The 15,021-nt window shown below is 42.1% G+C and overlaps 1 protein-coding gene and 1 long non-coding RNA gene across 6 annotated transcripts in view; one reads left to right on the top strand and one right to left on the bottom strand.

The window, feature by feature from the left end:
* The window catches only part of WARS2 (tryptophanyl tRNA synthetase 2, mitochondrial), a 119,210-nt gene extending 116,236 nt beyond the window's left edge, over window positions 1-2,974 (bottom strand). For all 4 annotated transcript variants that reach the window (XM_066377308.1, XM_066377304.1, XM_066377307.1 and 1 more), the window contains exon 1: window positions 2,741-2,974. In XM_066377308.1, coding sequence (XP_066233405.1) covers window positions 2,741-2,830 — 90 coding nt within the window. In that variant the 5' untranslated portion in view covers window positions 2,831-2,974. The remainder of the gene's footprint in view (window positions 1-2,740) is intronic.
* LOC136400503 (uncharacterized) lies at window positions 2,846-14,716 on the top strand. 2 transcript variants are annotated; one of them, XR_010750330.1, is made up of 5 exons: window positions 2,846-2,983; window positions 8,274-8,372; window positions 12,753-12,846; window positions 13,231-13,737; window positions 14,561-14,716. It is a non-coding gene; the product is annotated as an uncharacterized lncRNA (long non-coding RNA). The 2 variants fall into 2 exon arrangements; XR_010750331.1 differs by lacking the exon at window positions 12,753-12,846 and having other exon boundaries at window positions 13,606-13,737.
* Window positions 14,717-15,021: the final 305 nt, after the last annotated feature.

The raw sequence follows: 15,021 nt of genomic DNA, 5'->3' as shown, positions 1-15,021 counted from the left end.
AGATTTAAAATATCACAGATGATATTAATGACTATGCAGTGATATGAAGATTTATATTTGATTTTATTCTGGGTCTAAAAATGAAAAATCTTCAATTTAAAACATGTGAAAAATATGGAAAGCTTAAAGAAGAAAACTTAAAACCACTTTTAATCCACTATTTAGGAAAACCTAGCAAAACAAAAAAAGAATGGTCATTTCGTTCGTTTTTCTTTGTTTTTCTGTGCATATTTATATAAATAGTTACTTACAAACATAATATTGTAATTACACTATTAATGCAATTTTGTATCTTTTTTCAGTTGGTCTTTCAAAAGACAGTCCTTCAAACCATCTTTTTTTTTTTTTTTTTTGTATTTTTCTGAAGTCGGAAACGGGGAGGCAGTCAGACAGACTCTTGCATGCACCGGACTGGGATCCACCCGGCACGCCCACCAGAGGGCGATGCTCTGCCCATCTGGGGCGTCACTCCGTTGCAACCAGAGCCATTTTAGCGCCCGAGGCAGAGGCCATGGAGCTATCCTCAGCGCCCGGGCCAACTTTGCTCCAATGGAGCCTCGGCTGCAGGAGGGGAAGAGAGAGACAGAGAGGAAGGAGAGGGGGAGGGGTGGAGAAGCAGATGGGCGCCTCTCCTGTGTGCCCTGGCCAGGAATGGATCCCAGGACTCCTGCACGCCAAGCCGATGCTCTACCTCTGAGCCAACCGGCCAGGGCCTCAAACCATCATTTTTAATGACTGAAAATTATATGTAGATTTATACTTTAAAAAGATGCTATCACATATAATTCTTACTCTAAGCAAAGGTTTGGAAATTCTACATCTTGAAAAAAATCTATATTAATAGTTAATTTTAAGATAACCATATTGGTAAATACTACCAAAACAATATAGATATTTAAGAAATTTTTTCTTTAGCATTTATAACGATTTAGTCCCCTTAATTTCCCTGGGCAATCGTTATAGTGGGTTCTAGTTTCTTTTTCTTTTCTCTTTGATTCTCTATTTCTCATGACATCCTTAGCTTATGAGTTTGGATTGAGAAAAAGTTGGGGTCTAAGGCTTAGTTACTTTGACACCGTAGCTTTTAATAAGCTACTAATAGCTATAAATGTAGTAATCAGCCAATTCTGATTCTGAAGAATCAGACCCTCAAGTTTCAAAGAGGGGAGTATCTGATGGACTTAGCTAATTTGTAATCAATTCTTCCCTAATATTGTTACCTAAAATTTAAAATAACATTTAAATAGCTGTTTTGTTGATGAAGACCTTTCTGGTACAATACCCTTCATCCTTATAAGAATCTTTTTTTTGGGGGGTGGGGGTGGTGGGGGGCGAGGAAGGAGAGAGGAGGTGGGGGAGGGGATGGGGTACAAAGAAAACCAGATAAGGTGACAGAAGACAATTTGACTTTGGGTGACGGGTATACAGCATAATCAAATGTCAAAATAATCTGGAGATGTTTTCTCTCAACATATGTACCCTGATTTATCAATGTCACTGCATTAAATTTAATTAAAAAAATCTTTTTAGGCTTATATCAATGAAGAAAGTTTAAGTACAGAAAGTTAAAAGATTTATGGGATGATTAGAAAAATAAGTTGAATTTAAATCGTGGTTTTCATAATTAATCTCACTGTTACACTTTGGACTCATAGTCATGAAGCCATAGATTTTCCAAAGCTTGAAAGAACATAAATGTGTCAATCATTTTGCTAAAGAGAATAAACCCTGCGAGATTAAGCGGCTTGTCATGTCACACAGCTAGGAAGTGGCAGACAAATACCTTGACCTCTGGTTTCCTAACTTCCAATCTAGTGTTCTTTCCAATACGCCACTTACCATACAAAATTCTCACACCCTCACAATATGACAACGAATATGCAAAGGTGCCAGGAAATCACCCAATAATCACAGAATCTTAAATTTCTCTCTAGTTCCCAGAAGATAGATGCCAAGAGATGCATGACATGTGCCATCACTGAGATTAGACTTGGATGACATTTAGTAAATACCTGAGTGAAACACACGCACGCATGCCTATATACAGAGATGGGCAAAAGTAGGTTTACAGTTGTGAGTATGTGAAAGTTTATTCTTATATTATTTACTAATTACGGTATTTACTTATATTACTACTGTAAACCTACTTTTGCCCACCGTGTGTGTGTGTGTGTGTGTGTGTTTCTTTTTTTTACAATGAGGGTAAAATTCCAAATACTGATGGGCAGGCTGAAGGCCTGAGGGGGTTTTCTATGGTCCTCTCTCAGCACGACAGAGTAGCGGTCAAAGCAGCGCTGCCTGGCACAGGAAGGACGACGCACTTGGGCAGATCCACTTTGGGGATATGAGGGGGAACCACACTGGGAAATACTCTGGCACTTGCCGCGGCTGTACCAACTTAAACCTCCAAATGCCAATCTATACGTTCCCTCTACTCCTTCTCCGAACCGCAGACTGCAGTCACCTAGAAGACTAAGCCACAGGAGAACGTAGTCGTAGGCAGTCCCAGCGTGCAGACAGCGACGCGCTCCTCCCACCAGGGGCATACGTCATCACGCATCCCTGAAACGTCGCCACGCTCCAGGTAGAAGGGCAGTCTTACGGAGTGGATTTTAAAAGGGAACCGGCCCGGTACTCTCCAGGGGGAACGGGAAGAGGGAAGAAAATGGAGGGAGAAAGTAGAGACGAAAAGGACCCAGCGGGATAGAAAACCAGCGGGAAAAGGACTAGCTTTGGTTACCTGGGGCGCAGGAGCAGCTTCGGGTCGTTTGTGAAGTGCCCGGATGAAACTCCAGCACCCACGCGTCTTCCGCATTGAGTGCAGCGCCATCTTTAGTAGGGCGGAGCCTTCTCGCCTTGAGTGACGTCTGCTCGGAAAGCCAATCGCGGATTCGCTGCTCTTTTGCTTGCTGCGCCTGCGCTCATGCCTTCCGGCGCGGGCCGCTTTGTTGCTCCCGGGAAGAGTACGGTCTTAGCGGAGCAGGTGGGGATAGGTACCGGGTGGAGCCTGATTTCTGTTTCCTTTGGAGACCTGCTCTTTGTTCCGGCTTCATGAAAGGAGAGCCTCCTTCGGGGATATTAGTAGTAGTGTTTTAGACAGGAAGAAAGTCAAGGAAGTTGCTCTTCTGGTCCTGGCGATCCAAAGGAAGCTTTAAAGATGTTTCTGTAGGAATGGGCCTTCGCAGTCCCAGGCAGGGGTCATCAAACTTTTTATAAAAACCGCCCATTTTTGCAGTGCTGGTAGACCTGGTCCCTACCGCCCACTAGTGGGCGTTCCAGCTTTCATGATGGGCCAATCGCGGCGCTGTTTGGTTGCACGGTAGGGACCAGGTTGACCAGCAGTGCAAAAGTGGGCGGTTTTTATAAAAAGTTTGAAGACCCCTGTATGGGGGTCTCAGTCCATACGTTCTGCAGACACGCCGCTGAGGGTACAAAGACAAATCTTTTGAAGTGTACAGCCTAATGGGGTAGTAGATAGATAAATGGTGCAGCGTTCTGGGTGTTACAGAAGCACACACCAAGATTGGGAAAGAATGGAGGCTAGGGTTGTTCTACCGCCCCCAAAAATACCTCAGGAGATGAAACCTGATAGAATTGTATTGTTTTGGGTTAAATTATAAGAAGACTTAGCACAGCGCTACTGCTTCTGTCAACACACCCCCAAAAGCTCCCAATCCGAATTCCTTTATGTGTTTTGTTATTAATCCGTTGAACTAACACTAAAAATTACATCACCATAGGGAGAGGTAGGAGATAAATGGAATAAGGATGCCCATACTCGTAAAGGAGCTGAAGTCTCTGAAAGGTTAAGTCAAAATTGATAAATTAAAACCCTACGGTAAAATCTCATAAGAGAGGTACAAAGTACTGGTGAAATTTAAGCATAATTGGTGTATCAGCAGGGAAGGATTGTAGGGATGATCGTGAAAGAGAAGAGCATCTAAGGAAATCAGGTCTCATTCTTCAACAAAACTGATCAATTTGGTTTTGTCTCTTATATTTGAAGTGCTTATAGTACTCCCAAATGTGACCCCCCATTATATAGATAGGTCTGGAGCTCAGGAGAAAGGTCTGAATTAGGAAACAAATGGTAATTGGAACCAAGGAGTCTTTTAGACTGCCAGGTAGCGCTTGTGAAATAAAAGTTGGTTAAAGGGGCCAAATAGGTGGTGATGGAAGATGGGTTGACTCTGGATGGTGGGCACACAATGCAATATACAGATTTTGTATCAGAAATGTACACTTTATGTGATCCTATTAACCAGTGTCATCCCAATAAATATAATAAAACTGGATAGTTGGATTATAGAAATTAAAAGGAATAGCCAAAAGATATTTTTTGTTGTTGTTTAAATGAGAGGAGGGGAGATAGTGAGACAGACTCTCCACTTGCACCTGGACCAGGATCCACCTGGCAACTCCCATCAGAGGTGGATGCTCAAATCAACCAAATTATCCTCAGTGCCTGAGGCCCATACTTAGTCCAACCAAGCTATCCTCAGCAAATGGGGCCAGTGCTCAAAACAATGGAGCCACTGGCTGTGGGAGGGGAAGAGAAGCAGATGATCACTTCTCTTGTGTGCCCTGATGGAGAATTAAACTAGGGGTGTCCATCAGCCAGGCCGACACTATCCACTGAGCAACCTGCCAAGGCAAAAGATACTTTTAAAACCCCCAAAATATAGTAATACTGAAACCCAGGAAAGAGATTTTTGCAAATGGAGTAATCTTTTTAACAATATATAGTATTCCTCATAAATATGCAGTTTTATAAAATTCCTAAATGTTTTGTAATATACACAGCAAAGCATTAAAATACATGGTTGTTTTATGGTTGTTATTAGTTAGATTCAGTGATCTTAGAAATTGGTAAGATTAGATTTGTGATATGCTACACCATCTGGATTGTAAAATAAAGCCTAAAAATAAGATAAGGGTTACAGCAGATAGCTGTCAAAGGCCCTGCCCATTTTACTTCCTCAAGCAGTCATTTTAAGTCTTTTATCTGCTTCATATTTCCATTGAAGAAGGTAAATTGGAACATAAGTGTAATCATTCCAATATCTGTGTTTTTTTAAGTAAATTATCTTCAAATTTAGAAGCAATATATTGTGTTTCCCACCACAGTGGTGACCTCATGACTCTTGAGTGTTACTCAGCTAGCAAGGTTGCTTCTTGGACAAGGACTATATTTTGTATTTCTTAACATTTCCCCCAGCATGTAGTATAGTGCCTTACATAGAGAAAGCATATTTTTTCAATCTAAATTTTATTTTGACAAAGTACATGATTAATTTTCAGGGGTTGATAGGCTTTTAACCACCAGAAGGGACAGCTGACAGCAGAAAAGACATGGACCTATTGAAAAACTAGTTATCTCTGCTTTTTTACCTTGTTACAATGGCATTCTGAAACCTTTTAGTGTTGGAGAAAGTATCACCAAACAGCTCACAGTCATAAAAGCTCAGCGTCTTTCACTCTTCTGAGAAGAACAGTATATTCAGCATATTTTAATAAAAATTTTAAATGCTGACCCCAAATCTTCAGGAAAAGATATATCCAGTGCTTCTAAGAAAAATTATGTAATATACTTTTGAGATGTTTCCATACAAAAAAGGTTAACATTTTTAAAGTGTGTATAATGCAGTTAGTTTAGTTACATGAGAAGTTCACTCATGTGAACTTACAGAATATTTCATTGTCCAACAATGTTTAAATGAAGCACCATTGTATTTATTGCAATATTTTTACCATTGCTAGCATTTAGTAAGCCAAAGAATTTTAGTAAAATGAGATACAAATGTTGTATTGAAAGCAGACTTTAGAGAGACAATTAAAAACTTCTATAGTCAGCCCTGGCCTGTTGGCTCAGCGGTAGAGCGTCGGCCTGGCGTGCGGGGGACCCGGGTTCGATTCCCAGCCAGGGCACATAGGAGAAGCGCCCATTTGCTTCTCCACCCCCCTCTCCTTCCTCTCTGTCTCTCTCTCTTCCCCTCCCGCAGCCAAGGCTCCATTGGAGCAAAGATGGCCCGGGCGCTGGGGATGGCTCCTTGGCCTCTGCCCCAGGCGCTAGAGTGGCTCTGGTCGCAGCAGAGCGAGGCCCCCTGGTGGGCGTGCCGGGTGGATCCCGGTAGGGCGCATGCAGGAGTCTGTCTGCCTGTCTCTCCCCATTTCCAGCTTCAGAAAAATACAAAAAAAAAAAAAAAAAAAAAAACTTCTATAGTCATACACTTCTGCACTGTGTGGCTATATCATATGTTCATGCTTACGATTTTGAGCACTTGTTTAAAATTTGATTTCTCATCAACACTTTTATTTTATAGTAAGTTCTGGTAATTTTGCTCTTTCACATTCCCGGCAAACCCTGTCCTTCTTGCAACAATAGATTGAAACCAGACTGGCAGTTGGGGAATGCTTTCTATTGCAACCATGTGTGGCAGAAGAAAGGATTAGGTTTCCTTGTCCAGGAACATCAAGGGGAAACTCCACCTCTGCAGACACACCTCTAGTCCTCAGTAATGGAGAGTTTATATCTAGTTAGATTTAAATGGGATAAGGAAAGAGTTTAAATTCACTCTTAGCTCCACTAGTATAATCAGCCCTCAAGTTGCAAAGTATCCAATTTTGTTTCTGTAATTTAATTCTAAGTGTCAAGTTGGTATTAGATGCTGATCAAGGTAATAGAGAGCTACCCTACACATTTATTCACTTAAAGGAGAATTTTTCAGAATGCAAAGACTAGATGACATCTGTGTTCAAAACTTACTTAAAGCACAGTGCATTCACTTGTGACCTTTAATTCATATTGAATTTTTAAAAGAATAACAGAATGGATTCCACAAAGCGAACCCTTTTTTTTTCATAATTTTGGGTACAGCTATTGTTCTCTGCCATGCTATCTTATACTGGACTCATTATAAGCACTTAAAGTGAGGCAGAGTCTACCCTTGGGTGAGATAATTTCCAAGCGTCATTAAATTGTATGGGATACCATGATAATGATTTGGAGATTGTTCTTTTTCACCTTTGTCTTAATTCTAGTTCTACCCCCCCCCCTTTTATAGCTGGTGAAACTGGTCCAAAAATATTAAGTACCTTGACAAACATCACACAAGGAATAAGATCAGGAATAAGATGAACTTTAATTTTCAGACAAGTGCCCTGCTTTAAGTGGCAGCTCTGTAAAGCTAAAATAGCTCCCGCTAGGGCTGACCCAAGGGAAAGGCTTCACCTAAACATACATCCTATGTCATGCTTTATCATCAGAGTAACTACACGGCTAATTTTTTAAAGGGTTGCTGCTCTTATTTCTCCACTCCTAACATTAAAAGATGCTCTTGCCCTTGTTGTTGAGGAAGTGCAAATTATAGCATCTTCTTTGTATTAGGATAATCATCAGGAGGTGTATTTGGTCTCTGGGAAAGCTACTTAGGGTTTTAAGAGAGGCATTACCATCACTTTTTTCTGGAAGGTGTTTAGGAAGGAGCAAGCCTCCCTTCTTCCTTGAGAGGGGAGAACCAGAAGAATACAAGGGTAAGGAGCCAGCAGGGATAACTGAGTTATAAATTATATCCCATAGTTCTCTAAATGGTTGCTCAGAGCCGCTTGCAACACAAAGAAAGAAAAGCAGGATCTATATGTAGCTACAACCAGTGATCTGGAAACCCCTTCCTCCTTGCTGACCCCACCGAAATTCCCCCTCCCTTCTCCTTGAGCCCTGGGAAACCTTAAACAAAGGAATCACGTGCCCATTGCTTAGATACTGTAAAAGTATATAACCTATAAGAAAGTCTAATTTAGAGAACTTGTGCTTTGGTGCTACTATTCTCATGTGCTCCACCAGCTACTAATAAATTATTCTTCCTAAGTTGTCTGAGTGTCCACCATAGGGATTTTTTTTCCTGCAACAATGTTTGCTAGCAAAATTAAGGGAGAGACTTAGTGATATGAATAGCAAAATAGGATTTTTCTCAGAATAACTTTTCCTTAAAATTAAGGCCCAAGGCTACAGTTTTTCTAGATTTAACTTCTTTCCTTAATGACCTTCTTTCCTATTCTGTGATGATGAAGACATTTTGACTAGGATTGGGAGAAGGTGGGGTGGAGAGGAGTCAGAGCAGACATAGGTGAATAATTGACCTCTGTTGCTCTTCAGAGAACTGACTCCATTACTTCTAGAGCCCTTAGATCCAGGAGGAGGGTGGATTATATGGGATGCCTCAGGCCCTGGAAGTCCTTCATATTTAATGTTTTCTCTTGGTACTCTTTGTCAGACTGATTTCAACATCAGAATACAAGTCTTCAAAGAAGATGGAGAATTGCTCCCTTGATGAAGTGTGAACCTAGAATGAAGAAAATAATTTTGGAGAAATGTAAGAGACTATTTTATTTTTTATTTTTTTACAGAGACAGAGAGAGAGAGAGTCAGAGAGAGGGATAGACAGGGACAGACAAACAGGAACAGAGAGATGAGAAGCATCAGTCATTAGTTTTTCGTTGCACGTTGTGACACCTTAGTTGTTCATTGATTGCTTTCTCATATGTGCCTTGACCACGGGCCTTCAGCAGACCGAGTAACCCCTTGCTCGAGCCAGTGACCTTGGGTCCAAGCTGGTGAACTTTTGCTCAAACCAGATGAGCCCGTGCTCAAGCTGGAGACCTTGGGGTCTCGAACCTGGATCCTTGGCATCCCAGTCCAACGCTCTATCCACTGCACCACTGCCTGGCCAGGCTGTAAGAGACTATTTTCAATATTCCCTATCCCCACTGTTCACCCTCAGTCTTAGGACATAAGTTCTGTGTAGGAAATGGAGCTTAGAAAATAACAAATTAAAATTTAGAAAACATGTTTGACTTTGTTGTCTCTGCATGCCACAGCTTTTCCAGATGGTGTGACCTTAAAGACAAGATATATTTGTTATCTTCACACTCAACTTTTTTTCCCAGCTACTTCAGAACTGGGATGAGCAGGCTTCCCACTTCTGAGTTTCTGTTTTACAAAAATAACTATAGCAAGGTTTCCAAAAAGCTTCCTGGAGTGTCTTTTAGTTAGGCTCTTTTCTATTGTGTCTATGTTTTCAATCTACATCAGATCCCTTCCCACACCCTGTCTCTCTGGTGTAATGCTAGGATCCTAGCCATGACTACTACTTAGATCTTGATCTTTCTAAAAACAACATCAGAAGATATCTTGATCTCTCTAAAAACAGGGAGGGTGTTAACTTCACTGTCTTAATCAAATCCCATTTCCACCAGTTAGATTCCCATGGACATTAACAAAGCCCCTGACAGTTGTAATCAGTCACATTTTTTTCTTACTTTTTGTCTTTAATAAGTAGAACTGAGTATGAACTCAGAGAAAATTTGTATGCTAGACCAGCGATTTTAACCAGCATGCCACAATAATTTTTAAAACATGCAGTACCTGACTATTTAGTCAGGGGCACTGACCTATTTTCCCTTAGATTGTCAAATAAAGAAAATCACAACAGCCAACACAACAATTAGCCATCTGGTGTAAATGAATCAAAATTATACCTATCTTTTTGTCAGATTGGCAAAAAATATATTTTCCGGTGTGCCACAGAATTTTAGTAATTAGTCTACCTGTACTACGAGATGGAAGAGGTTGAAAATCACTGTGCCAAACCCATTACTGATCTCAGTGAACCATCTGACCTTTGTGTGCTTTTTTCCCTTTTCTGTAAAATGAGTAAAAAAATGCATACATTATTGCAACTCTTGTGGTTCTAAGAACTAGTTTCTGTTTGGTCCCAAATTAGATTCACTTAGAGATACGAAGACAGAAATTACAGTCAGGATCCACATTTCAGAGCATGTGTCCTGAACTCAAGTCCCCAGCCCACGTGTGTGTGTTACGTGCTGTTGAGTTAGCAGTGACTCTGTGACTGAGTGATGTCCTAATGTCCTGTCCTCAACATCCCTGCTCAGCTCCTGTAGACTCATGCCTGTGGCTTCTTTTATGGAGTCATTTCTCTCATACTTGGTCTTCCTCTTTTCCTACTACTTTTTATTGTTGCCAGTATTATTGTCTTTTCCAAATTATTGTCTTTTCTTGTCATGTGCCAAAAGTAAGACAGCTTTAGTTTTACCATGGCAGATGCTGAGATACAATTTTTCCCCCTTCTTTTCAAGTGAGAGGAGGGGAGATAGAAAGACAGACTCCCCTATGCACCCCAACCAGGATCCACCCTGGGGCCAACGCTTTGCCCATCTGGGGCCATGCTTGCAACTGAGCTATTTTTAGCACCTGGGTGGAGGCCCCACAGAGCCATCCTCAGCACCTGGGGCTGATGCACTCAAAGCAATTGAGCCATGGCTATGGAAGGGGAAGAGAGAGAGAGAAAAGGGGGAGGAGGAGGGGTGGAAAAGCAGATGAGTGCTTCTCCTATGTGCCTTGACCAGGAATCAAACCTGGGACATCAACATGCCAGGCCAACATTCTACCACTGAACCAACTGGCCAGGGCCCTGAGATACAAATATTGAAAATGAGTCTCAAAATTTTTCTTAAGAGTGTGCTCCTAGCAGCTATTCTCAACCAAGTAAAATTGGCCTTGCAAGTCATCTTGTCATGTTGGGTTAGTTTTATGAAGGACAGAGAATAAGCAACTTGCCTCATCCAGCTCTGAACATGAAGTGGCTTTCCATAGTCTCTTCTCAGAGGGCAGTAAGTAGGAAGAGAATCTCGACCTAGTTTCATTCTCTCCAGCTACCTTAGGCAATGAGTCCTTAGTTTCCAACTGGCTTGCTTTCCGTTGCTTTTCAAAAATATGCTCTTTGTGTGTGATTGGTAGTGACAATAATTTGCTGACAGCTGCTGACCCAAGACAGTTCCCGGAGAGGGCTATCCCCCAGTCCTGTGTTCTTCAGGGCAGGAATGTGGCCACTGTTCCCCCACAACTCGGCCCAGAAATGAGGTGTGTGAGGGGGACAGTATGTGGAGGCAGTGGCCCTGCTTCTCTCCTCTCCTACCTGTGATCTTCCAATCTTTTGGTTTCCCTCAGGGCAAAGGAACGTGTTTATCTAGCCCATAAAGGTCAGTCTTGCTCGGCCACCACCGCCCTCCAGCCCCCAAAAGTGCAAAATGACAGACAGTGGATCTGGAAGGCCAGATGGAAATATTCAGTACACAACTACTACCCCTTTGCAGAACTAGAAATATAACTGTGAAAAAAAGTGATAAAAATCTAAATATTCTTAGGATAACTTTCTAACCAGGCATTAAACTTGAAGGCAAAACCGTGTTTTCATCTTTGACATAACAAAGTGCTTGAAATCAGAGGAAAGCTCAATAAATATTGGCAGTTTGATTAAATGAACAGATGAACACATGTGAGGAGAAAGAGGGAGGTGTGTGGTGAGATATTTTAAAGCTAGACAGTGCAGGGAATTGGGGAAAATTTTTTAAAGCCTAAAATCAGCCCTGGAAACATTTTTTAAATCTCTGATATATGCTTGCTTTCTTGTGGTTTGCTCTTTCCACTAAAAAGCAGAATGCATAAAATATTCTGATTAGTCAAGGGTTATTACTTAGAATCCAACTAATGTTTTATATATAAATCTAAATTACTGCTTTTCCTTCAATCTACTTCTCTTTCTGCTTGGTCAGATCCCTGTGGGAGGGAGAAGCATTCCTGTGGTGGGTAAAATAATTTCTATGGAAATTATCCAAAACACAATTTCTGTAAACACTATGTGAAGATATGATTTATTTCTGAATTCAGCCCCTTTTCTTGCATCATCTCCCTATTTATTATCGAGTTCTCTGTTTGCCAGCATCTCTTTTTAAAGATCTGTTTATGTCAACTTTGCATCTAGGAAGACCAGCTTCCATTGGGAGGGTTGAGGCTGTGAGAAGCAAGACAGAAGAGATGATGTTACAGGAGGCAATGGGTTACTGAAAAGGACACTGGACTTAATAACCCAACCCCGCCTTCTGCCTTAACTAGCAAAATGACACTGGGGAGTTTTCAATCTCTCAGCTGGCTTTTTATCTAAAATACTAGTAATACAAATGGGAGTGGTTGAAGCAGCTTATTGTCAAGCTTCCAGCCTTAACTGGACAAGTTTATGCTCATGCAGGTGTCACATTTTCACCCCAGGTTCTCCTGGTCTTGTGGAGATAACACCTACAAGGCTGGCAGGTGAAATATCCTCCCATTTTGACAGACGGTCCTTCTGGCACCTCAGTGATTCTCTAATTATTGCATTGTGAATTTGTGGAAGATGCAGAAACTGTCTTGCATAATCGGGTATTGGAGGAATTGAACCTGAATTGTGACTAACTTGAAGAGGGTGTTGTTACTGAGAAAATGATTAGCTAATAAGACAAAGATGGAATAATGAGTTTTCTAATATTATCCCATGCCTCTCCTAGGGGTTTGGGGGCAGAGAGCCTGGAGGCAGAGTAAGAACTGCAGGCCGTGAGAGAACTATTTAAGCTGTACAATTAGTTAGGCACTGGTGCCAGCACTTTTATTCATTCATATAATTCACTCATTTAAAAATTATTTAATGCGTGCTTACTGCATGCCCATTAAACTAAAAGACTAAAAAAGTAATCTGTGTTAGTACAGGTACCACATATGATTCTTTTCACATGTTGTCATATGTGTCACTTGCTCTTAGCTCTAGTTGCCTAGTTCCTACTCAGAAACCTCAGAGACAGTGGCATTGGAAAGCCTGCGTTTTCCCTCCCTAGTTTTCACCCTCCTTTCCTTCCTCCTCCAGCGTCAGCCTCCCACCATCTCCCTTCCCCCACCTACTGTTCACCTGGACATCTGAGGTACCGGGCATCCATGGAGGATGAAGATATGGATTTCAGGCCCTGGCTGGTTGGCTCAGCGGTAGAGCGTCGGCCTGGCGTGCGGGGGACCCGGGTTCGATTCCCGGCCAGGGCACATAGGAGAAGCGCCCATTTGCTTCTCCACCCCCCCCCCTTCCTCTCTGTCTCTCTCTCTTCCCCTCCCGCAGCCAAGGCTCCATTGGAGCAAAGATGACCTGGGCGCTGGGGATGGCTTCTTAGCCTCTGCCCCAGGCGCTAGAGTGGCTCTGGTCACAGCAGAGCGACTCCCCGGAGGGGCAGAGCATCGCCCCCTGGTGGGCGTGCCGGGTGGATCCCGGTCGGGCGCATGCGGGAGTCTGTCTGACTGTCTCTCCCCGTTTCCAGCTTCAGAAAAATACAAAAAAAAAAAGATATGGATTTCAGCATGGAGAAGCTGAGTATTGCAAAGGAAGATTTCATGTAAACTTGTCCAACTGTAACACTAGAGTTGTCATTCTAGAGCACAGACACGGTAGTGTAAACTCAAGTCCCCCAAGTTTTAAAATATGAGCAACTAGATTATAGTGAGTCCACAAGGTCGCAGACAGAACAAGTGTGCACAACTTGGGGCCTCTGTCCTGGTGGAAAGGCACAGCTCCCACACTAGCTCTGGCTACATGTATCAATTACATTGCTGCTGCTAGTTAGCACCTCAGTAAGAACAGGCCTCACATGCCTACGGTACAGATCACAGGATATAGAACTGTGGTTTCTTCTCAAAGAATAACATCTCTAGAACTTTTACCTCTCTTATCCTAGAGCTGCTTGGGAATTAAAGAAGGAAGGAAAAGAAGCTGGTCTCTAACTCTGATAGTAACTGTGTTAACTACTGTGAAACTGGTAACTTCTGTGTGACTCCAGTCCTGGTGCTGCGTTTGTGTTGTTAAAAAGGTAACATCTTGTTTCCTAGAGCACTCAGCTCTTATAGATTCTTAGACCTTTCCATTTGTCTGACATTTAACATCATGAAACCGTGGGGTGGGGTGGAGTAGGGAAACATGATGCTAACAATGTATAAACACAGACTCTTGGGGGCTTGACATTCTGTTACCTGTTCACCTGGCAAGTAGTATTATGTGTCTACTATGTGTCAGACACCATGCTAAGTGCTAAGTACACAAAGCTAAATGAGATCTCCACACTCTTTGAGATCACAACTTAATGGGGGAGACTGCAGTTAGTAAATAATTTCAAGGAAAACATCTTTGTATCGAGAAGATCTTTATTTTTATTATTTAATGATTAATTGATTTAAAGGGAGAGAGAGAGATAGTGATTTGTTGTTTCACTTGTTTATTCACTCACTGAATGATTCCTGTATGTGCCCCAAACTGCAACCTTGGAGTATGGGGAAGACACTCGAACCAGCTGAGCTATCCTGCCAGGGCAAGAAGATCTTTTCATTTCCTTCATGTCACACATTAAGGGCAGTCCTAGCACCACTACTTACTATCTGTATGACTTTAGACAGGCTTCCTAAGGATCTGGGCCCCCATTTCCTCCCCGCAAAATGGGGAGCAGCAAAGGACAGTGAGTTCCCTGAGTTCCCTTACAGCCTGAGATGAGTAGTGGGCTGGAATTCTGAATTGGAGAAAGAGGGGATAACGGTGTAAAGGAGGCATGGCTCTGTAATTGAATAAGGTGTACAGAAAGATGAATGTCAAGAGAATAAGGTATTAACACATCTCCCTGCTTCCACCCTTATTCCCTTCAGCTTCTTCTGTCAATCAGCAGTCAGAGAGACCCACTGAAATGCATGTCAAGTCATAGTCAACTCCTCTGGCTTTTCATGAAGTTGGAGAAGAAACCCAAGTCCTTACCCAAACCTTGAAGGCACATGTGATCTTCATTCTTTTCTTTCTTTCTTTCTTTCTTTCTTTCTTTCTTTCTTTCTTTCTTTCTTTCTTTCTTTCTTTCTTTCTTTCTTTTTTTTTTTTTTTTTTTTGTGACAGAGACAGAGAGAGAGAGATACAGAGAGAGGGACAGATAGGGACAGACAGACAGGAAGGGAGAGAGATGAGAAGCATCAATTTTTTGTTGCAGCACCTTAGTTGTTCATTGATTGGTTTCTTGTAATCTGCATTCTTCATCCCAGCCTCCCTTTCTGGCCTCCTTCCCTGCTGCCATCCCCTGACCTTCCTCTGCTCCAGACACATGGTCTCCTCATCACTCCTC

The sequence above is a fragment of the Saccopteryx leptura genome, chromosome 3 (assembly GCF_036850995.1).
Source record: "Saccopteryx leptura isolate mSacLep1 chromosome 3, mSacLep1_pri_phased_curated, whole genome shotgun sequence".
NCBI classification, from domain to species: Eukaryota; Metazoa; Chordata; class Mammalia; order Chiroptera; family Emballonuridae; genus Saccopteryx; species Saccopteryx leptura.
Note: the sequence above shows the minus strand (reverse complement) of the source record. Positions and strands in the feature narration are given on the sequence as shown.